General features: G+C 37.4%; 1 protein-coding gene across 1 annotated transcript in view; it reads right to left on the minus strand.

Annotated features, from left to right (window-relative positions):
• The window catches only part of LOC126455032 (lachesin-like), a 1,182,593-nt gene that overhangs the window by 159,050 nt on the left and 1,003,074 nt on the right, over positions 1–20,469 (minus strand). Inside the window, exon 4 of the mRNA XM_050091144.1 lies at positions 19,184–19,287. Within this exon, the coding sequence (XP_049947101.1) occupies positions 19,184–19,287 (104 nt within the window). The remainder of the gene's footprint in view (positions 1–19,183; positions 19,288–20,469) is intronic.

Genomic DNA, 20,469 nt, shown 5'->3' on the forward strand with positions numbered 1-20,469 from the left:
GTCCAGCACGAACGCTGGTCCAACTGAGGCGCCAGGTGGAAATGGCATGGCAAGCCGTTCCACAGGACTACATCCAGCATCTCTACGATCGTCTCCATGGGAGAATAGCAGCCTGCATTGCTGCGAAAGGTGGTTATACACTGTACTAGTGCCGACATTGTGCATGCTCTGTTACCTGTGTCTATGTGCCTGTGGTTCTGTCAGTGTGATCATGTGATGTATCTGACCCCAGGAATGTGTCAATAAAGTTTCCCCTTCCTGGGACAATGAATTCACGGTGTTCTTATTTCAATTTCCAGGAGTGTATATCAAGAAAAGCAATGGACCTAGAACAAAATCTTGTGGCACCCTCGCATCACGTGACCCTAGTTAGGTTCACTGCATGGTCCACACAATCAGAGGCCTTTGTTAAGCGAATGAAAATACCTATTGTTTAGTCCTGCTAGTGTAACACACAATTCCATCACGATAACACCATCTGCTTTTTGATATACTACTTGTACGGAAACGAGAAGGCCATTATAAGAGTTGAGGGAGATAGAAGGGAAGGCGGTAGTTGATACCGGAGTCAGACCTGGTTGTAGCCTGTTCCAATTGTTATTCAATGTGTACATTGAGTAACGACTAAACGAAACCAAGTAAATATTTTAGAAGGTATTAGAGCTCAGGCAGAAGAAGAAGGTCATTGGGGTTTATTGATGACGTTGTAATTCTCTCACAAATGGCAAAGGATCTGGAATAGCAGTTGAACGGAAAGGACACTGTCTTGAAAGGAGGGTGTAAGATGAACATTACCAAAAGCAAAACAAGGGTATGGAGCGTAGTCGAATGGAAATACGGCGATGCTGAAAGACACTGTACTAGGAAATGAGACACACTAAAAGTAGCGGATGTGTTTTGCTATTTTGGCAGTAAAATATCTGACGATGGCTGAAGTAGAGAAGACAGAAAACGTAGACTAGCCACGGTGAGGAAATCGTTTCTGAGGAAGAGAAATTTGTTATTATCTCTACATTTCTATATCATATACAAACTGAAGGCGCTTGCTCGCATCCGTCATCATATGTAGGCTACTCTCAGGAAATGCTGTAACGAATTTGATCCCGTTTCGAGTAATAGATACAATAATGCACAAAGAAAGCATTTATATATAATTTATAAATATTTTGTAAGATTTGTCTGAATTATGATGTATGAAACTTAAATTGTTAAAACGATACATTGTCATCTAGCGCACTACTGCCACAACCCATTAGAGCAGCAGAGCCTCGATAACGCAGTAAATCGGACAAAACTCGCATCTGGTGTCGTGGACTAATGTTTGCTCCACTGTTGGTCAAAAAAGGAATTAAACTTTTACAAATGTTATAATGTTTTTTAATGTACTGTGTAATGTATGTGGAGCAACGACTGTAGATGTTAATGGGCTGTAATATCAAAAGCTTCTGTCAATGTAGTGGCTGGAAACTGAAAGATCGAATCTTATCAGGGACACTTTATACTGTACATTCTTGTTTCCCTGGCATTTTCTATTTTATTTTTATTTTCTTGGTCATTAGTCTTTTGACTGGTTTGTGCGACCCGCCACGAATTCCTCTACTGTGCCTAACTCTTCATCTCAGACGGTGGGGTCAGGGATTTTCCCTGCCTCTAGATGACTGGGTGTTTGCGTTGTCCTCATCATTTCATCATCAATCATAAAAGTGGCGAGTTTGAATTGAGCACGGGTTGGGAATTTGTACAGGCCCTGATAACCGAGCAGTTGAGCACAAGCCGAACATCATCCTCATCTTCATCTCAGAGTAGCACTTCCAACCTACGTCCTCAATTATTTGCTGGATGTATTCCAGTCTCTGCCTTCCTCTACAGTTTTTGACCTCTACAGCTCCGTCCATTACCATGGAAGTCATTCCCTTTTGTCTTAACAGATGTCCTATCATCATGTCCCTTCTCCTTGTTTTCCGCATATTCCTTTCCTCTCCGACTCTACGCAGAACCTCCTCATTCCTTACCTTATCAGCCCATCTAATTTTCAACATTCGTCTGTAGCACTACATCTCAAATGGTTCTATGCTCTTCTGTTTCGGTTTTCCCAAAGTCTTTGTTTAACTGCCGTACAAAGCTGTGCTTCAAACGTACTTTACCAATCGCAATTCGCGCTCTTCATTGACTGCAAATTTTCGAACAATGGGCAGTGAGTTATTCAGCTTCGAAATATCATTACTGATATGACCAATAACGAAAAGATAACCCCTTATAATCAGACTGTGATGTGAGACTTACAATTTGAAATAATCAAATATTTTTACCGGTGGTTTCCCTCCAGTCGTTTGAGAACAGTTGCTTGCGAGAAACCAACACGAATCCAAAACACGTAGATTTTTGTTTTTTATACTACAAATAAAAATTTTTTGCGATAAAATACTTCAGCATCTTTGCTTTGTTAAGGTATTACAGCCTATTAAAATCTATAGTTCTTGTTCCACATACATTACACAGCACATTAAAAAGTGTTGTAACATTTGTAAACGTTTCATTCATCATACCACAAACAGTGGAGCAAAAATTAGACCCCGAAACCAGATGCAAATTTGGTCCTGTTTACTGTGTTATCGAGGTGCTGCTCTTTTGGGTTATGGCACCAGTTCGCTAGATAACAATGGCATCGTTTAAATTCATCATAAAGTTCTTCCAAGAGTGCTGCAGATAACTCAGCCGTCAGCTTTCGGCCTTCCTTGAATCAAACCTAGGTGTCAATGCGATCCTCTGCATCCCATGAGATGTCACTCCAAAAGCCAATTCAGTATGGAACACAAAACATTCATCCGGACAACTGTCCTGTTGTGAGCTGCTTACTTCGTGTTAGGTATTTGAATGTGGCGATACTCAAGTACTTAATGCTATTCTCTGAAATTTATTCGTAATTCCACGCAATGGCCGGCAAACAAAATTCGCGAAACCACTAAAGCCGTCTGGCCGTAGATACTAAATGCTGCCCCTGCGAAACCGGACTGCGTTGCTAGTATGATATAAATTTAAGTGTCAACAAGTCTCTTCTGAAAGTACACTGCTGGCCATTAAAATTGCTACACCACGAAGATGACGTGTTACAGACGCGAAATTGAACCGCGAAATAAGGTGCTGTGATATGCAAATGATTAGCTACTTTTGAATGCATTATGGGAACAGCAGTGATCAATGTCTTGTAAATAATTACTATTAAAAACAGTCTTGATCACGATTTATTTTACAAGGTGACCGGTTTCGACCACTACTGTGGTCATCTTCAGACCTACAAGATGTATACAAAGCACTAATTAGAGGGCTACATGCATTAATGAAAATACATAGAGTTATACGGCTATAAAGCTATAAAACGTTGAATTACCATTGAGTGGGAACCCCTTTCTGTTGGAGAATCACAACTGGAGAAACCAGTGCACGTCTTACTTTATATAATGGAGGCTCCACCCACTTCTGACTGCATGATGTCATTATTAACCAATGAGTTATAAGTCGAATTACAATTTAAAATTTCTTAGTTAAAAGAACATTGTCAAGAATTAAAAATAAATATACATTAAACTTAGCTTATTTAACAGCTATTGTCAATTAAAAAGCGTTAAAAATATTTAAAAATGTAGGAAAATGAACATCAGTTTGGCAGTACATGGGTTGCCCTCTCGTGGCCTGTCAGTGAACCATTTGGAACCACTGGTTGCTATGGTGAAGTTAGACGCCGTTGCAAAGATGAAGGAGCAAGCTTTTTCCACTGAAGTTGTTGTAGAGTCGATAGTTGAACTAGTGGTTGCCATGGTGAGGACAAACGCCAATGCAAAGATGTGGCAGCAGGCTTCTTTCCAATGAAGTTGTTGCGAAGTGGAATGGAAAAGACTGTGGCGTCAGACGATGTATTATTGAGCAGCAACTTGTCTTTATTGAAACGAAAAGAGTAAGCTATAATAATCTGTAGCTGACATATATAACTCATGCTGCACAAATACGCTATGAAGTAGTTGACCGTATATATGAAATATTATCTATGAAGTTAGTATGTAGATTACAAGTGCCATTTTTTTTTATAAGGCATTGCTATTCCTCAAGTTACATACCAGTCATATAAGCAAATAAAATTGAAAGAATTTAAAATTATAAAATTATTAAATTATGAGCCATTGTCAATAATAAAATAAAACGATGTGAATTAGCAGTCTAAAAGCATAAAAGCAATAATTCTAAAACAGATAGTCAATCATAAAATAATGTTTGGTAAAATACAATTACAATGTAAAGATAAAATATTTGCTAAAAGTCTTAATAATTTGAAAGACCTTTTTTTAAAACAAATACAGAAGAGTAGACATTCTAAAGCAGATCATCGAAAAGCTCAAAGAAATGTTTGTCTTTGAACTGAAGTTGTTCGTTTAAAACAGATAATGGATTACTTTTGTGAAGTGAAAAAATTTCAATTTCTTCTAAGGTATTTAGCAGTGGTCCTTTTGGCACAGTATGTAATATTTTCAAATTGCTAGAAATGCAACCCTCAGAATGATTGTATTCATCAAGATGTTGACCGAATATTGATTTGATACGTGCAGCACCAGTAGTATGTTCTCTGAAACGTGTTAAAAAGTTTCGGCCAGTTTGGCCAATATACTGTTTCTCACAGTCATTACATATTATTTTATAAACACCTGACTTTTGGTATCTATTTGAGTCTCCAATTGTGTGTTTCAGTTTCATCTGTAGAGGGTTATTAGTTTTAAATGCAATTGCCACGCTTGTGTTCTTAAATTATTTATTTATTTTATCTGAGATAGGTCCCATGTATGTCATTTGTGTAAATCTCTTCTTGGAATTTATAATGGCATCATTTTTTTCTTGTAATTTTTTATATAACAGATCAACCTGATGGGAATTATAATTGTTAGCAACTGCTATCTGTTTTAATGTATCAATTTCCTTTTGGATTGCATCATGTTGGAGAGGTAATTTCAGTATCCTATGTATCATAGTTTTAAAAAATGCCATTTTGTATATTAATGGATGGCATGATGTAGCATTTATTATTACGTCGGTTGATGTGGGTTTTCTATAAATAGAAATATTATTTCTTCCATTCTGTTTTGTAATTGTGAGGTCAAGGAAATTAATACTATTTTTACTTTCATGTTCTACTGTAAATACAAGTTTTGGATGTAAATTATTTAAGTTGTTAGCGAAAGCATCAATTTCTTCCTTAGAGCCGTTATATAATAGCAGTGTGTCGTCAACATATCTTTTGTAGTATATAACTTTAATTGTTATTTCTGGATTATTTTTGAAAAATTGGATTTCAACATAGTTGACGAAGATATCTGCTATATTGCTAGCCAGGGAATTTCCCATTGCAGGTCCATCTTCTTGTATGTATATTTTATTATTAAATGAAAAATAATTAAAATTTAGAGTAATTCTTAACAGTTCAATGAATTCTACTATTTCTCTGGGGCTCATGATTTTGTGATGCGTTAAATTATCATTAATAATAGAGATAGTCTCTTGAATAGGTACATTCGTGTAAAGATTTGTGATGTCTAAAGATGCAAACCTTGCGTTTTTTGGAATATCCACATCATAAATTAACTTAGTTAATTCGAAACTGTTTTTAATACTATAATTTTCTTCATAAACATAGAAGGATTTTAAGATTTGATTGAGCTTTTTGTTTAGGTTATAAGAGGGATAGTTGGTATTGTTAACAATTGGACGAATTGGTAAGTTTTGTTTGTGTAATTTGATTTGCGATCTCAACTTAGGTAAAGTGGGGTTCATAACTTTAAGTGTTATTTTATCTTTAGGTGAAAGTAAAGAGTCACTATCATCAATTAGTTTTTTAATTTTTGTTTGAAATCTTGAAGTCGGGTCTTTATTAACCTCAGTTATTCCATTAGCATTAAAAAATTGTAAAGTGTTAGAAACATAATCATCTTCGCTAACAATGACTAGAGTATTCCCTTTATCTGCCTCGATTGCAATAGCTTTATTAGTTATTAACTTCTGGTTGATTTGCTTTACAAGTTTTAATTCATTATTATGTTTATTTTTATCTTTTTCATTAGTAATAACATTCTTAGTTTTACGTGCAATGTCACATATTTCAGACCTACTAAATTGTGCATGTTTTGCAGCAATCTTTACATCAGCAATCACACGTTTAATATTTGCATTGCTCAATTGTGGAGCTAAATTATATTAAATTATATTATATAAAGTAAGACATGCACTGGTTTCTCCAGTTGTGATTCTCCAACAGAAAGGGGTTCCCACTCAATGGTAATTCAACGTTTTATAGCTTTAGAGCCGAATAACTCTATGTATTTTCATTAACGCATGTAGCCCTCTAATTAGTGCTTTGTATACATCTTGTAGGTCTGAAGATGACCAGAGTAGTGGTCGAAACCGGTCACCTTGTAAAATAAATCGTGATCAAGACTGTTTTTAATAGTAATTATTTACAAGACATTGATCACTGCTGTTCCCATAATGCATTCAAAAGTAATTCAATTATTGCCTAGTCAGGTATTGGGAGATTACAAGACGTTTAGAGGGTTACGCACTAAAATTATAAAACTTAATACCAAAATATCTTTTAACAAACAATGCCTGATGAATAATATGATTCCTAATTATGTAAAAATTAGTTTTAATACCAGATCAAATATAGAAAAGTTTTTACGACAGAAGAGCAGCATTCTGTGGATCAGATCTGAAATTAAAGATGCATATAAAGAAAAAGATGCATTAAATCTTGAAATGTACAATTTACATTTAAAAATTAGCAGTCAGTTGTCACCATTAATATTTTCACAGCTACTTAACTTTACAGATGAGAAAATTAATGCAGTGCGAGAAACTATTTTTAATAAGCATAATAAGAAACTTGCAGGCCTTGTTAGTCACCAAAATATGTGTTCACAAGATGTTTCACCAAATGTACATCACTTTCATCCAAGAGTAACCAATCTAACCAAAATTTCTTTTACTCCTGCCGAGACAACACTTTTAAACAAAGGCCTAAAATATAATTTAGCTCCACAATTGAGCAATGCAAATACTAAACATGTGGTTGCTGATGTAAAGATTACTGCAAAACATGCACAATTTAGTAGGTCTGAAATATGTGACATTGCACATAAAACTAAGAATGTTATTACTAATGAAAAAGATAAAAATAAACATAATAATGAATTAAAACTTGTAAAGCAAATCAACCAGAATTTAATAACTAATAAAGCTATTGCAATCATGGCAGATAAAGGGAATACTCTAGTCATTGTTAGCGAAGATGATTATGTTTCTAAAACTTTACAATTTTTTAACGCTAATGGAATAACTGAGGTTAATAAAGACCCGACTTCAAGATTTCAAACAAAAATTAAAAAACTAATTGATGATAGTGACTCTTTACTTTCACCTAAAGATAAAATAACACTTAAAGTTATGAACCCCACTTTACCTAAGTTGAGATCGCAAATCAAATTACACAAACAAAACTTACCAATTCGTCCAATTGTTAACAATACCAACTGTCCCTCTTATAACCTAAACAAAAAGCTCAATCAAATCTTAAAGTCCTTCTATGTTTATGAAGAAAATTATAGCATTAAAAACAGTTTCGAATTAACTAAGTTAATTTATGATGTGGATATTCCAAAAAACGCAAGGTTTGCATCGTTAGACATCACAAATCTTTACACAAATATACCTATTCAAGAGACTATCTCTATTATTAATGATAATTTAACGCATCACAAAATCATGAGCCCCAAAGAAATAGTAGAATTCATTGAACTGTTAAGAATTACTCTAGATTTTAATTATTTTTCATTTAATAATAAAATATACATACAAGAAGATGGACTTGCAATGGGAAGTTCCCTGGCTAGCAATATAGCAGATATCTTCGTCAACTATGTTGAAATCCAATTTTTCAAAAATAATCCAGAAATAACAATTAAAATTATATACTACAAAAGATATGTTGACGACACACTGCTATTATATAACGGCTCTAAGGAAGAAATTGATGCTTTCGCTAACAACTTAAATAATTTACATCCAAAACTTGTATTTACAGTAGAACATGAAAGTAAAAATAGTATTAATTTCCTTGACCTCACAATTACAAAACAGAATGGAAGAAATAATATTTCTATTTATAGAAAACCCACATCAACCGACGTAATAATAAATGCTACATCATGCCATCCATTAATATACAAAATGGCATTTTTTAAAACTATGATACATAGGATACTGAAATTACCTCTCCAACATGATGCAATCCAAAAGGAAATTGATACATTAAAACAGATAGCAGTTGCTAACAATTATAATTCCCATCAGGTTGATCTGTTATATAAAAAATTACAAGAAAAAAATGATGCCATTATAAATTCCAAGAAGAGATTTACACAAATGACATACATGGGACCTATCTCAGATAAAATAAATAAATTATTTAAGAACACAAGCGTGGCAATAGCATTTAAAACTAATAACCCCCTACAGATGAAACTGAAACACACAATTGGAGACTCAAATAGATACCAAAAGTCAGGTGTTTATAAAATAATATGTAATGACTGTGAGAAACAGTATATTGGCCAAACTGGCCGAAACTTTTTAACACGTTTCAGAGAACATACTACTGGTGCTGCACGTATCAAATCAATATTCGGTCAACATCTTGATGAATACAATCATTCTGAGGGTTGCATTTCTAGCAATTTGAAAATATTACATACTGTGCCAAAAGGACCACTGCTAAATACCTTAGAAGAAATTGAAATTTTTTCACTTCACAAAAGTAATCCATTATCTGTTTTAAACGAACAACTTCAGTTCAAAGACAAACATTTCTTTGAGCTTTTCGATGATCTGCTTTAGAATGTCTACTCTTCTGTATTTGTTTTAAAAAAAGGTCTTTCAAATTATTAAGACTTTTAGCAAATATTTTATCTTTACATTGTAATTGTATTTTAGCAAACATTATTTTATGATTGACTATCTGTTTTAGAATTATTGCTTTTATGCTTTTAGACTGCTAATTCACATCGTTTTATTTTATTATTGACAATGGCTCATAATTTAATAATTTTATAATTTTAAATTCTTTCAATTTTATTTGCTTATATGACTGGTATGTAACTTGAGGAATAGCAATGCCTTATAAAAAAAAAAATGGCACTTGTAATCTACATACTAAATTCATAGATAATATTTCATATATACGGTCAACTACTTCATAGCGTATTTGTGCAGCATGAGTTATATATGTCAGCTACAGATTATTGTAGCTTACTCTTTTCGTTTCAATAAAGACAAGTTGCTGCTCAATAATACATCGTCTGACGCCACAGTCTTTTCCATTCCACTTCGCAACAACTTCATTGGAAAGAAGCCTGCTGCCACATCTTTGCATTGGCGTTTGTCCTCACCATGGCAACCACTAGTTCAACTATCGACTCTACAACAACTTCAGTGGAAAAAGCTTGCTCCTTCATCTTTGCAACGGCGTCTAACTTCACCATAGCAACCAGTGGTTCCAAATGGTTCACTGACAGGCCACGAGAGGGCAACCCATGTACTGCCAAACTGATGTTCATTTTCCTACATTTTTAAATATTTTTAACGCTTTTTAATTGACAATAGCTGTTAAATAAGCTAAGTTTAATGTATATTTATTTTTAATTCTTGACAATGTTCTTTTAACTAAGAAATTTTAAATTGTAATTCGACTTATAACTCATTGGTTAATAAAGACATCATGCAGTCAGAAGTGGGTGGAGCCTCCATTATATAAAGTAAGACGTGCACTGGTTTCTCCAGTTGTGATTCTCCAACAGAAAGGGGTTCCCACTCAATGGTAATTCAACGTTTTATAGCTTTATAGCCGTATAACTCTATGTATTTTCATTAATGCATGTAGCCCACTAATTAGTGCTTTGTATACATCTTGTAGGTCTGAAGATGACCACAGTAGTGGTCGAAACCGGTCACCTTGTAAAATAAATCGTGATCAAGACTGTTTTTAATAGTAATTAAATGATTAGCTTTTCAGAGCATCCACACAAGGCTAGCGCCGGTGGCGACAGCTTCAACGTGCTGGCATGAGGAAAGGTTCCAACAGATTTCTCATACACAAACAGCAGTTGACCGGTGTTGCCTTGTCAAACGTTGTTGTGATGCCTCGTGTAAGGAGGAGAAATGCGTATCATCACGTTTCCGACTTTGATAAAGGTCGGATTGTAACCTATCGCGATTGCGGTTTATCGTATCGCGACGTTGCTGCTCGCGTTGGTCGTCGTCCAATGACTGTTGGCAGAATATGGAATCTGTGGGTTCAGGAGGGTAATACGGAACGCCGTGCTGGATCCCAACGGCCAAGTATGACTAGCTGCTGAGATGACAGACATCTTATCTTCATGGCTGTAACGGATCGTGCAGCTACGTCTCGATCACTGAGTCAACAGATGGGGACGTTTGCAAGACGTCTGCACGAAGAATTCGACGACGTTTGCAGCAGTATGGACTATCAGCTCGGAGACCGTGGCTGCGGTTACCCTTGATCACAGACAGGAGCGCCTGCAATGGTGTACTCAACGGCGAACCTGAGTGCACGAATGGCAAAACGTCATTTTTTCGGATGAATTCAGGTTCTGTTTACAGCATCATGATTGTCGCATCCGTGTCTGGCGACATCGCGGTGAACGCACATTGGAAGCGTGTATTCGTCATCGCCATATTGGCGTATCAGCCGGCATGATGGTATGGGGTGCCGTTTGTTACACTGAAACGTCCCCTCTCTACAATTATACAAGACTGTGCTTAAACTGACACACAATATTTTGTTAGCGCAACACAATCTGACTTTCAAAATTCCCTACAAAAGAATGGCCCTGACTAACATTAAACTATACCTTTCACAAATCACTTACCTCACAAAAATCTTCGCTGCTCAAGCTACTGCAATACAGCGAGCGCCACTACTGCCAGCTAAATAAAAGATTCAAACTATGGAAGGCACTAACTACTGATAAGGATAGTTAGCAAATGAAAGATATTAATAGAGAACAAACAATGTATTTACCTTGATATCATCATATATAAATATAGCAGTTCATGACAAATTACAAAACTCCGCCATCTCTCTCCCCACATCCACCACTGCTAGCGGCTCACCTCCAACTGCGCAATGCTACGCGCTGTTCACATCCATCTGCCGCTGCCCAACACTACAATGGCAGACAACAATGCAAACTAGCCACAGACTGCACACAGCACAGCCAGTGATTTTCATATTGAGCGCTACGTAACGTTGCCAATAAGAAAACATAAACAGCCTACTTACATAGAGAAAACATAAACAGCCTACTTACATAGCCCCCATGCTCCCCACAAAAAATTTTACAAATTTTTTCTTTGGGCAGTGGCCAATAATGATTTGATAAAATTTTTCATAATTACAATAACAAAGAAATCAAATGCGCACACTTATTGATACAACGTTGGTCAAAAGCTAAAATTTTGTCACAGTCCATAAAGACAGTCCTGATCATTCATTACGGTAAAATATAGTGTTTTTCTCAAAGTCTGAGCAGTAGAAGAAAATGCACACGGAAGTAGTGGATTTCCATGCAGTCTTGAAGAAGTAGTGTTGTCCTTCCAACGGAAAGACAGTGCTGACTCTTGACATGCATACAGGTAATGGGCCACAACAGAGCAAACCCACAGCAGAGTCAGTCGTAGTTTGGAAGAATATTGGTAGGTAGGTCATCACAGAGCAGACCCACTAGAGTCCTGGTAGAGATTGTGGTATTGGTGGGCCACCAGAGGTGCAGACCCACTGTAGTCCTTGTAGAGATGGCCAGCAGCCATCTGTTGCGATTGTGCAGGTGCACATTCACCATCGAAGAGTCTTGCGGAGAATATAGCAAGTCAATAAACCGTCACTTGTGCACTCACAAAGTTTTTGGAATTGTCCTTAGAACCAGCAATGCTGTTATCCAGTCGTTTGCTGAATTAGTAACACACGTGCAAACACGAACAGTCCCAACTTCTCACATATTGTCCATATACTATGACCAACAGAAACGTGTGCAGTGAAATGTAACTAACAAGTTAATAATATCATGAACTGGTGACAATTACAAATTTATAACATAAGAATACAATAACAAAGGTACAAAATATATCATTAAAGAACATAACAATACAGAGAACATTTGTAGTACAAGCTTTACAAAAGAATCGAAATAACATATACGTCAGTGTTCCAGGAATTATGACATGAGTACATACATAAAAGATCAGAATAACTTTCGAAACACCAACTTCACACATGAACATTAAGACAGAACAGAATAAATAATGTATAAACATCTTTACAAAGAAAATAACATGGTATTTGAAAAATTCTACAACATAAATCTTATTAGCTAAACACATAAAGACAGGAAAAAGACAAATACACAAGGGTACATAAACATACAGCGGAATAATACAAAAGGAAAGGACAGGGTTTGTTGTACTGCAGTATTTTGCAAACAAAACTTTCTTTATTTCTCGGAGATCTCCCTTCATTCGTCATTATTCCCAAAAAGTCCTATCTATACCTGCTTTCTGTATTCTATTCATATTTCTTTCAAAATAAATATGGCTCATTGTACAATACTCATTTAGGCCCAAACCGTTTTCATGTAACTTTCAAAGCATTCTTCCCCTATTCTCCATAGTTCGTTTCTTATAGTCTACCCCCTCTTAAGCTAACTTAAATCTACTGGGCTCAGATATTAAACTAAGGGACGAGGCAATGCAGCATCACATAAAACAATTAATATAAACAGCAATGACAAAAAATGCAAATTGGCAAAGCTAGCAGCATAAATTAGCAAAAGTCAAATTCAATAACACTATGCCTGGCAAACAGCAGCAACTTATACCTAAACATGACATAGCGCATGCAGAAAAAATATTACACTAAAATGGCCATGTCTAATACCTATGTCACATCTTAACATTAGAGTGATGCATCACAATTTATTCTACAAAAGAAATTACCAAGTACTTGAAAAGAAAATTATGTGTTACTGTTACTAGTTCCTTCTTATTGTTCTTTCCTTTCCAAGTGCTCCTTTTTTAAAGAATGTGGATCATAAAATAATTATTTAATAGATCTGTTGACAGAAAGTGTTCACATTAGCAAATGCATTTCATTTTATAAAAGCAATGCTGCAACACAGCTGGAAAACAGGTATCAAATGAAATAAGCAATTATGTACAAAGCATAAAAATATCGTTCAATAGCTATGTGGCATTTCGTAAGTCAGTAGCTCTCAATTCTCATAGAAAGACACTTGTCATTATCAGGTTTGCAGATGTAAGAATGTTTCCAAGTTATTATTAGCGTGTCGTATTTGCAATGTTTTCTACAAAGGAATGTCAGAAGCGAGGTTAATGGCCTCTTTTTTTTTTTTCTCCACCTAATGGCTTTTTTTCCGGGCGGCTGGCCCAGCTGGGCGCCACAACGCATTACGTGCAGGTGGTCACTTAACTTTCGTACGGAAATATTTACGACAGCAGTTTCCGCTACAGTGACAGTCTCACATAGAAATATTTCACAGGTCAAGAATGAGCGTTGCAAATCTGTAGAAACAAAATGCTATTGATATAACAGTGTCCAAAAAATTTTCGTCTGCATTGTAATACATTCATGCATATACACACACATTTCATAACTCTTAAAGTACGATTCTTGGTTTCCAACAACCTTTTCATAAATCAGAGTCCCTAACCCCTACTCCTTATTCCTTACCTTATTACACATATACATATTCATATTCATCAACACGTCTTCAATATTTCATCATAATAGCTACATAGCATAATCAGATTCCTCATATAGCATCAGCTTATTTATCATAAACATACCTCAACAGCATAGTACACATCGTCGTCGTAATAATAACATCATAACACTTCAGTCAAATCTCAAAATCGTCGTAACTTCCTCCAATAATTTCAAAACGTAAAAAAAATTCTCTGCTCATTTCAATAGTGTCATCTACCTCAAACGTACTTTAAAATCATGCTCCCTTACCAAACATATCATTCAAAGCTCTCATAGTATCACAATGGTTCCGAAAAATGTGAGCATTTCTCAAAGTACAGACAAAATACAATTTCGTAAGTGTGAAGTTATCCAACTGTGTAATTACGTAAACATCTGTCACTGATATAGTAAAATAAATGTTTGTCTCTCTCAGTTACATGATCAGATAGCTGTGTAATTTGTGTGTTAGAGAAATATGGTACCCCCCTGAGGATTATTGTAATTATACCCTCAGGTGTTACAGATTACACCAATGGAATGAAATATATCACGGAAAACTTTCTATGTAATTCAAAAATCTTTAAAAATAAATGTTTTAAGTATAAAATTGATCACTCAAATATGTGTACTGTAGCGCTAAACTGTGCATCTTGTAACATAATCTCTGTGGAAGTGTCGTAGTTATCGTCCTCCGAAAGCTAAGTTCTGCAGAAGTCAATGTACTTACCTCATGATAAACAAAAGTGAAATGCTTTGCGTAGAGATATCTTAGTTATTACGCTTATTGTTGTGATGATGAAAGTACTGTGCTGTAACGTATTGTTGTGCTATGGAAAAGGCTGTCTCCTTGTAGCTATACCACAAAAGTTACTAATAAAACATGTTTTGATTTCCAGAAGAATTCAGAAAAACTGTGCAGATATAAAACAGATACACCGCAAAAGCAACATTGTAAATTGTCACTCATTAGTAGCGTCGTGATAAAACCGTGTAGCTGTCACATAAACTAACCACTGTGTCATCTGGTATCTCACAGAAAGTACTTTAAATCCAGAATGTATTTTCAAGTAAACCAAAATGTTGCATTAAAATCTCATTAGCAGTACCAGATATAATGTTATTTTCCTCGGAGCCAGCCGGCGCACGTGTATGCCTGCGGTGCGAGTCATTGTCTGTCTCTTTGTTGCCGCGCGTCGTTACTGGGATTAGAAGGCCTAACTTCCACAAATTCGCCTTGCCGAGAGGGCCCAGCTCTGTTTAAATCCCGCCAGTTCTGATGCAATTCAGGTCTGTCGTTACGATCACATCGTCTGTCGTCATGTCGGTAGATTCCATAGTTTCTTTCTCGTCGGTCACATGGTGGAGAATTTCTCCCTGAATCGTAACTGCGCGCTGGTCCGTTGCGTCTGAAGTTATTCTGTCTCCCTTGATCATAATTGTTTTTGTTCCCATATTGTCTGTTTCTATGGTAATCTCTGTCATATTCATTACTACGGAAATGCGATCTTTCTCTGTAACAAGTATTACTCTGCCAGTGGTTGTCATACGGGTGGTGTCTATTTTGGCCACGATTTGCGTTGTAAGAATAGACCTGTCGTGTCCAGTTATTGTTTCTGTCGTCACGGAATTGTGACGGATGTGACCTGTAGTGATTGTTTTCCTGTTTTCGCATCCCGCGACTGTCTGTGTCGATTTCTAATTCTTGTAACAGTCCCTGAAAAGCTTCAATGTCGTCTTTGCAACGTCCTGCCAAAATAATATGTCGTAAATGTTCAGGTAATTTGATTAAGCAAATGCGGATGAGTTCTGAGGGGCTGTATGGGTTTGACAGGTACTGATTCTTGTGCAACATGTCTTCAAAATATTTCACAAGACTGGAGAATTCTGATTGTTCGAAATGTCTCATCATTATGATACTATGTTTTACTCGGTCTTGTGTGGGTTGAGACCAATATGCTGAGAGGAATGCATGGTAAAACTCTCCTTCACTGTGGCAATCGTGAATGACCGACCGCATTCTTACAGCTGGTTCATTCTCTAAGTAGCCACACATAAATTCTAATCTGTGCTCTAATGACCAGTTGGGAGGAAAACAATGAGAGAATTGATGGAGCCACGCTTGTGGATGAATGTCGTTGCCAGAATTCTTAAATGTTTTAAATTTACGTGTAGTAATGAACAGCTTATAGTCAAAGTCATCATGTCGGCGAATCGCATATCAGTCATTGTTACGTCGTTTCGGCGGTTCCATTTCGAAATTCGGTGCACCTTGCCAATTTCTTTCATAACTTCCGAAGTGTCCTGTGTTATTATTTTGTGGTTGTTCCGTATTTCTAAGTCCCTCTTCCCGTATTGGAGCGCGAGTGGCCTCTGAAATACGTAATTCTTGTATTACCTGAGTCAGCTGATCTTGTACTTCCCGGATTTCTCTTTGGTGTTGCGTATCAATTTGATTCAGATTTTGTTTCAGTTTCCTAATTTGTTCGCTCTCTTCTGTGTTATTAAAGACTACCGGTTTTGCGTCATTCAGATTATCATCTACCTTCGTAGATAAATTATTTAGCTGATCCAAAAGTTCAACTACTTTCTCTGACAATGAACACATTTCCTCAGTGTGTTTTTCTCAACCAAGCTTCAGAGTGTCCATTTGTGTTGAAATCGAATCTACTGTGTCCTTTAAGTTTTCCTGAGTTTTTGCAAGTTGCGTAACCGAATCGGTAGATGCAACTGAGTCAATTTTAGCTTGCAAGGTCTCATGATTTTCATGAACAATGGTTTGCAGTTCTTTTATGGCTGCTTCGTGATTCTGTAATGCATTTTCATGCCGCGAAAAAATGGGTTGAAAATGCTCACAAATTTGTGTGTTTACGTCATTACAGACTTTTTGACATTTCGATTCAATGTTATGTAACTCAGTAGTTAAATCTTCACGTGTTTGTTCAAGTGTGGTGTCTAACTTTTGAAGATTTTGTTCCATTGTGTCTAACTTTTTAAGATTTTGTTCCACTGTATCTAACTTTCGAAGATTTTGTTCCATTGAGTCTAACTTTTGAAGCTTTTGCTGTGTTTGTCCCATTTGCTGTATTAATTGTAATAACAATGCACTGGTGTCTGGAACATGTTCCTCAGTGCTTTTCGGCAGTGAATTTGCACCGGAAACATTCACATTTTGACATGCAGAAAATGTGTCTTGCCTTATTTGAGAAAACGGTGAGGATCCAAAACCTGAATCTACAGTATTTGCGAGATTGTTTCCTGTCATTTCGGATTCCTGAGGCGAGCTGTTGCCGACCGATCGATCGATAATGCTTCCCTGTTCTCTACATGTTTCAATGTCTACACCATTATTTGCCGCCCGCTCCATTTCCCTATGCACAGTTACCAAATTACTACTTTCAATGTCTGTTAATTCATTACTCTGCGGCGCTAACACACTGCTTTCGTCTTCACTGTCATTTCTCAGTTTACTTTGGAGCCTAGTATTACGTTTTTCACACGCCATTATTGTCACAGTATTTCACACGACAACACAGAAAAACACAATTTGAAGATCAAAAATAAGAGAACACATTAACATAGCACTGAAAAAAATATCTAGTTAATTACCTGCATAGCTGCGAAATACTTGGTGCAAATCTACATGCATGCCACAACTGTTTTACAGTACAACAATGAAAGACTGCAACTACAAAGGAGATTCTCTCTACAATTACGCGCTAGCAATAAACAAAAGCTACACTAAATACACAAACTACAAGAAAAAATCATAAGATTCCAGTGAGGTATCCTGGCAGGGTCGCCATATGAAACGTCCCCTCTCTACAATTATACAAGACTGTGCTTAAACTGACACACAATATTTTGTTAGCGCAACGCAAACTGACTTTCAAAATTCCCTACAAAAGAATGGCCCTGACTAACATTAAACTATAGCTTTCACAAATCACTTACAAAAATCTTCGCTGCTCAAGCTATTGCAATACAGCGAGCGCCACTACTGCCAGCTAAATAAAAGATTCAAACTATGGAAGGCACTAACTACTGATAGGGATAGTTAGCAAATGAAAGATATTAATAGAGAACAAACAATGTATTTACCTTGATATCATCATATATAAATATAGCAGTTCATGACAAATTACAAAACTCCACCATCTCTCTCCCCACATCCACCACTGCTAGCGGCTCACCTCCAACTGCGCAACGCTACGCGCTGTTCACATCCAGCTGCCGCTGCCCAACACTACAATGGCAGACAACAATGCAAACTAGCCACAGACTGCACACAGCACAGCCAGTGATTTTCATATTGAGCGCTACGTAACGTTGCCAATAAGAAAACATAAACAGCCTACTTACATAGAGAAAACATAAACAGCCTACTTACAACACGTCTCGGTCACCTCTTGTTCGCATTGATGGTACTTTGAACAGTGGACGTTACATTTCAGATGTTTTACGACCCGTGGCTCTACCCTTCATTCGATCCCTGTGAAACCCTACATTTCAGCAGGATAATGCACGACCGCATGTTGGTGGTCCTGTACAGGCCTTTCGGGATACAGAAAATGTTCGACATCTGCCTTGTCCAGCACATTCTCCAGATCTCTCACCAATTGAAATCGTCTGGTCAATGGTGGCCGAGAAACTGGCTCGTCACAATACGCCAGTCACTACTCTTGACGAACTGTGGTATCGTGTTGAATCTGCATGGGCAGCTGTAGCTGTACACGCCATCCAAGCTCTGTTTTACTCACTGCCCAGGCATATCAAGGCCGTTATTAGGGCCAGAGGTGGTTGTTCTGGGTACTTATTTCTGAGGATCTATGCACCAAATTGCTTGAATATGTAATCACACGTCAGTTCTAGTATAATATATTTGTCCAATGAATACCCGTTTATCATCTGCATTTCTTCTTGGTGTGGCAATTTTAATGGCCAATAGCGTATTATGGGGTGTATTCACCTATGGAGATGAAACATGGACGATAAATATTTTAGGCAAGAAGAGAACAGAAACTTTCGAAATGTAGTCCTACTGAAGAATGCTGAAGATTAGTTCCGTAGATCACGCAACAAATGCGGAGGTAATGAATGGAATTGGAGAGGATAGAAATTAGTGGCAATAACCTGACTAGAAGAAGGGAGAGGTTGATAGGACATATTCTGAGACGTCAAGGGAGGTTCAAATGGATTTAGGAAGCAGATTTATACTTGCACAGTACAGAGTCGCATCAGACAAGACTTCAACCTGAAGACCACAGAAACATGCTTACACTGACCTACGGGTAAACACTGTGCGCTTACCTTGTAGCCCCTGAGGTTGTCCACGACGCAGGCCATGACAGCGGTGCCGCCCACCGTCACGGTCACGTTCGGGATGGGCTCAGCAAACCGCGGGTACAGCGACTCTGAAACAAGCATATCGTACACATGCATACAACGATCAATATAGACATGTTCTGTATTGTAAAAATACAGAATATCTCGACAACACCGTTTCATGAAGTCTTCTCTTGATTCTAGACAGTAAACTGGCTTGTAGGAAGGAAAATTAAGTGTTTATGTCCCTTGGTCATTAGAGCCCAAATGTTTATGGTACATGGGTGAGGAGGTAAGTCAGCCTAGTACATTTCACAGTTCATTCGCCGTAACCGATGTCTGAAACGCACGAACATACACTGAAGCGCAAAAGAAACTGGTATAAGCCTACGTATTCAAATACAGAGATATGTAAACAGGCAGAAAACGGCGACGAGGCCGGCAACGCCTATATAAGACAACAAGTGTCTGGCACAGTTGTTAAATCACTTACTGCTGCTACAAAGGCAGCTTATCAAGATTTGAGAGACTTTGTACGTCGTGTTATAGTCGGCGCACGAGCGATGGGACACAGCATCTCCGAGGTAGCGATGAATTGGGGATTTTCGGCCGTGGCCGAATGTACGAATATCAGAAACCCGGTAAAACATCAAACCCTGTCATCGCTGCGGCTGGAAAAAGGCCTACAAGAACGGCACCGACTGGAGAGAATCGTTCAACGTGACAGAAGTGCAACCCTTCCGCAAATTGTTGCAGATTTCAATGCTGGGCCATCAACAAGTGTCAGCGTGCGAACCATTCAACGAAACATCATCATTCAACGAAGGCCCACTGGTATACACTTGATTACTGCACGACACAAGGCTTTACGGCTCCCCTGGGCCCGTCAACACAGACACTGGACTGTTGATGACTGGAAACATGTTGCCTGGTCGGACGAGTCTCGTTTCAAATTGTATCGAGTTGATGGACGTGTACGGATATGGAGGAAACCTCATGAATCAATGGACGGTGATTGTCAGCAGGGGACTGTTCAAGCTGGTGGAGGCTCTGGGCCGTGTCCAGTCGGAGTGGTATGGGACCCCTGACACGTCTAGAAACGACTCTGACAGGTGACACGTACGTAAGCATCCTGTCTGATCACCTGCATCCATTAATGTCCGTTGTGAATTCCTACAGACTTGGGCAATTACAGCACGACAATGCGACACCCCTCACGTCCAAAATGCTACAGAGTGGCTCCAACAACACTCTTCTGAGTTTAAACACAT

The sequence above is a fragment of the Schistocerca serialis genome, chromosome 1, assembly GCF_023864345.2.
Source record: "Schistocerca serialis cubense isolate TAMUIC-IGC-003099 chromosome 1, iqSchSeri2.2, whole genome shotgun sequence".
NCBI lineage: Eukaryota > Metazoa > Arthropoda > Insecta > Orthoptera > Acrididae > Schistocerca > Schistocerca serialis.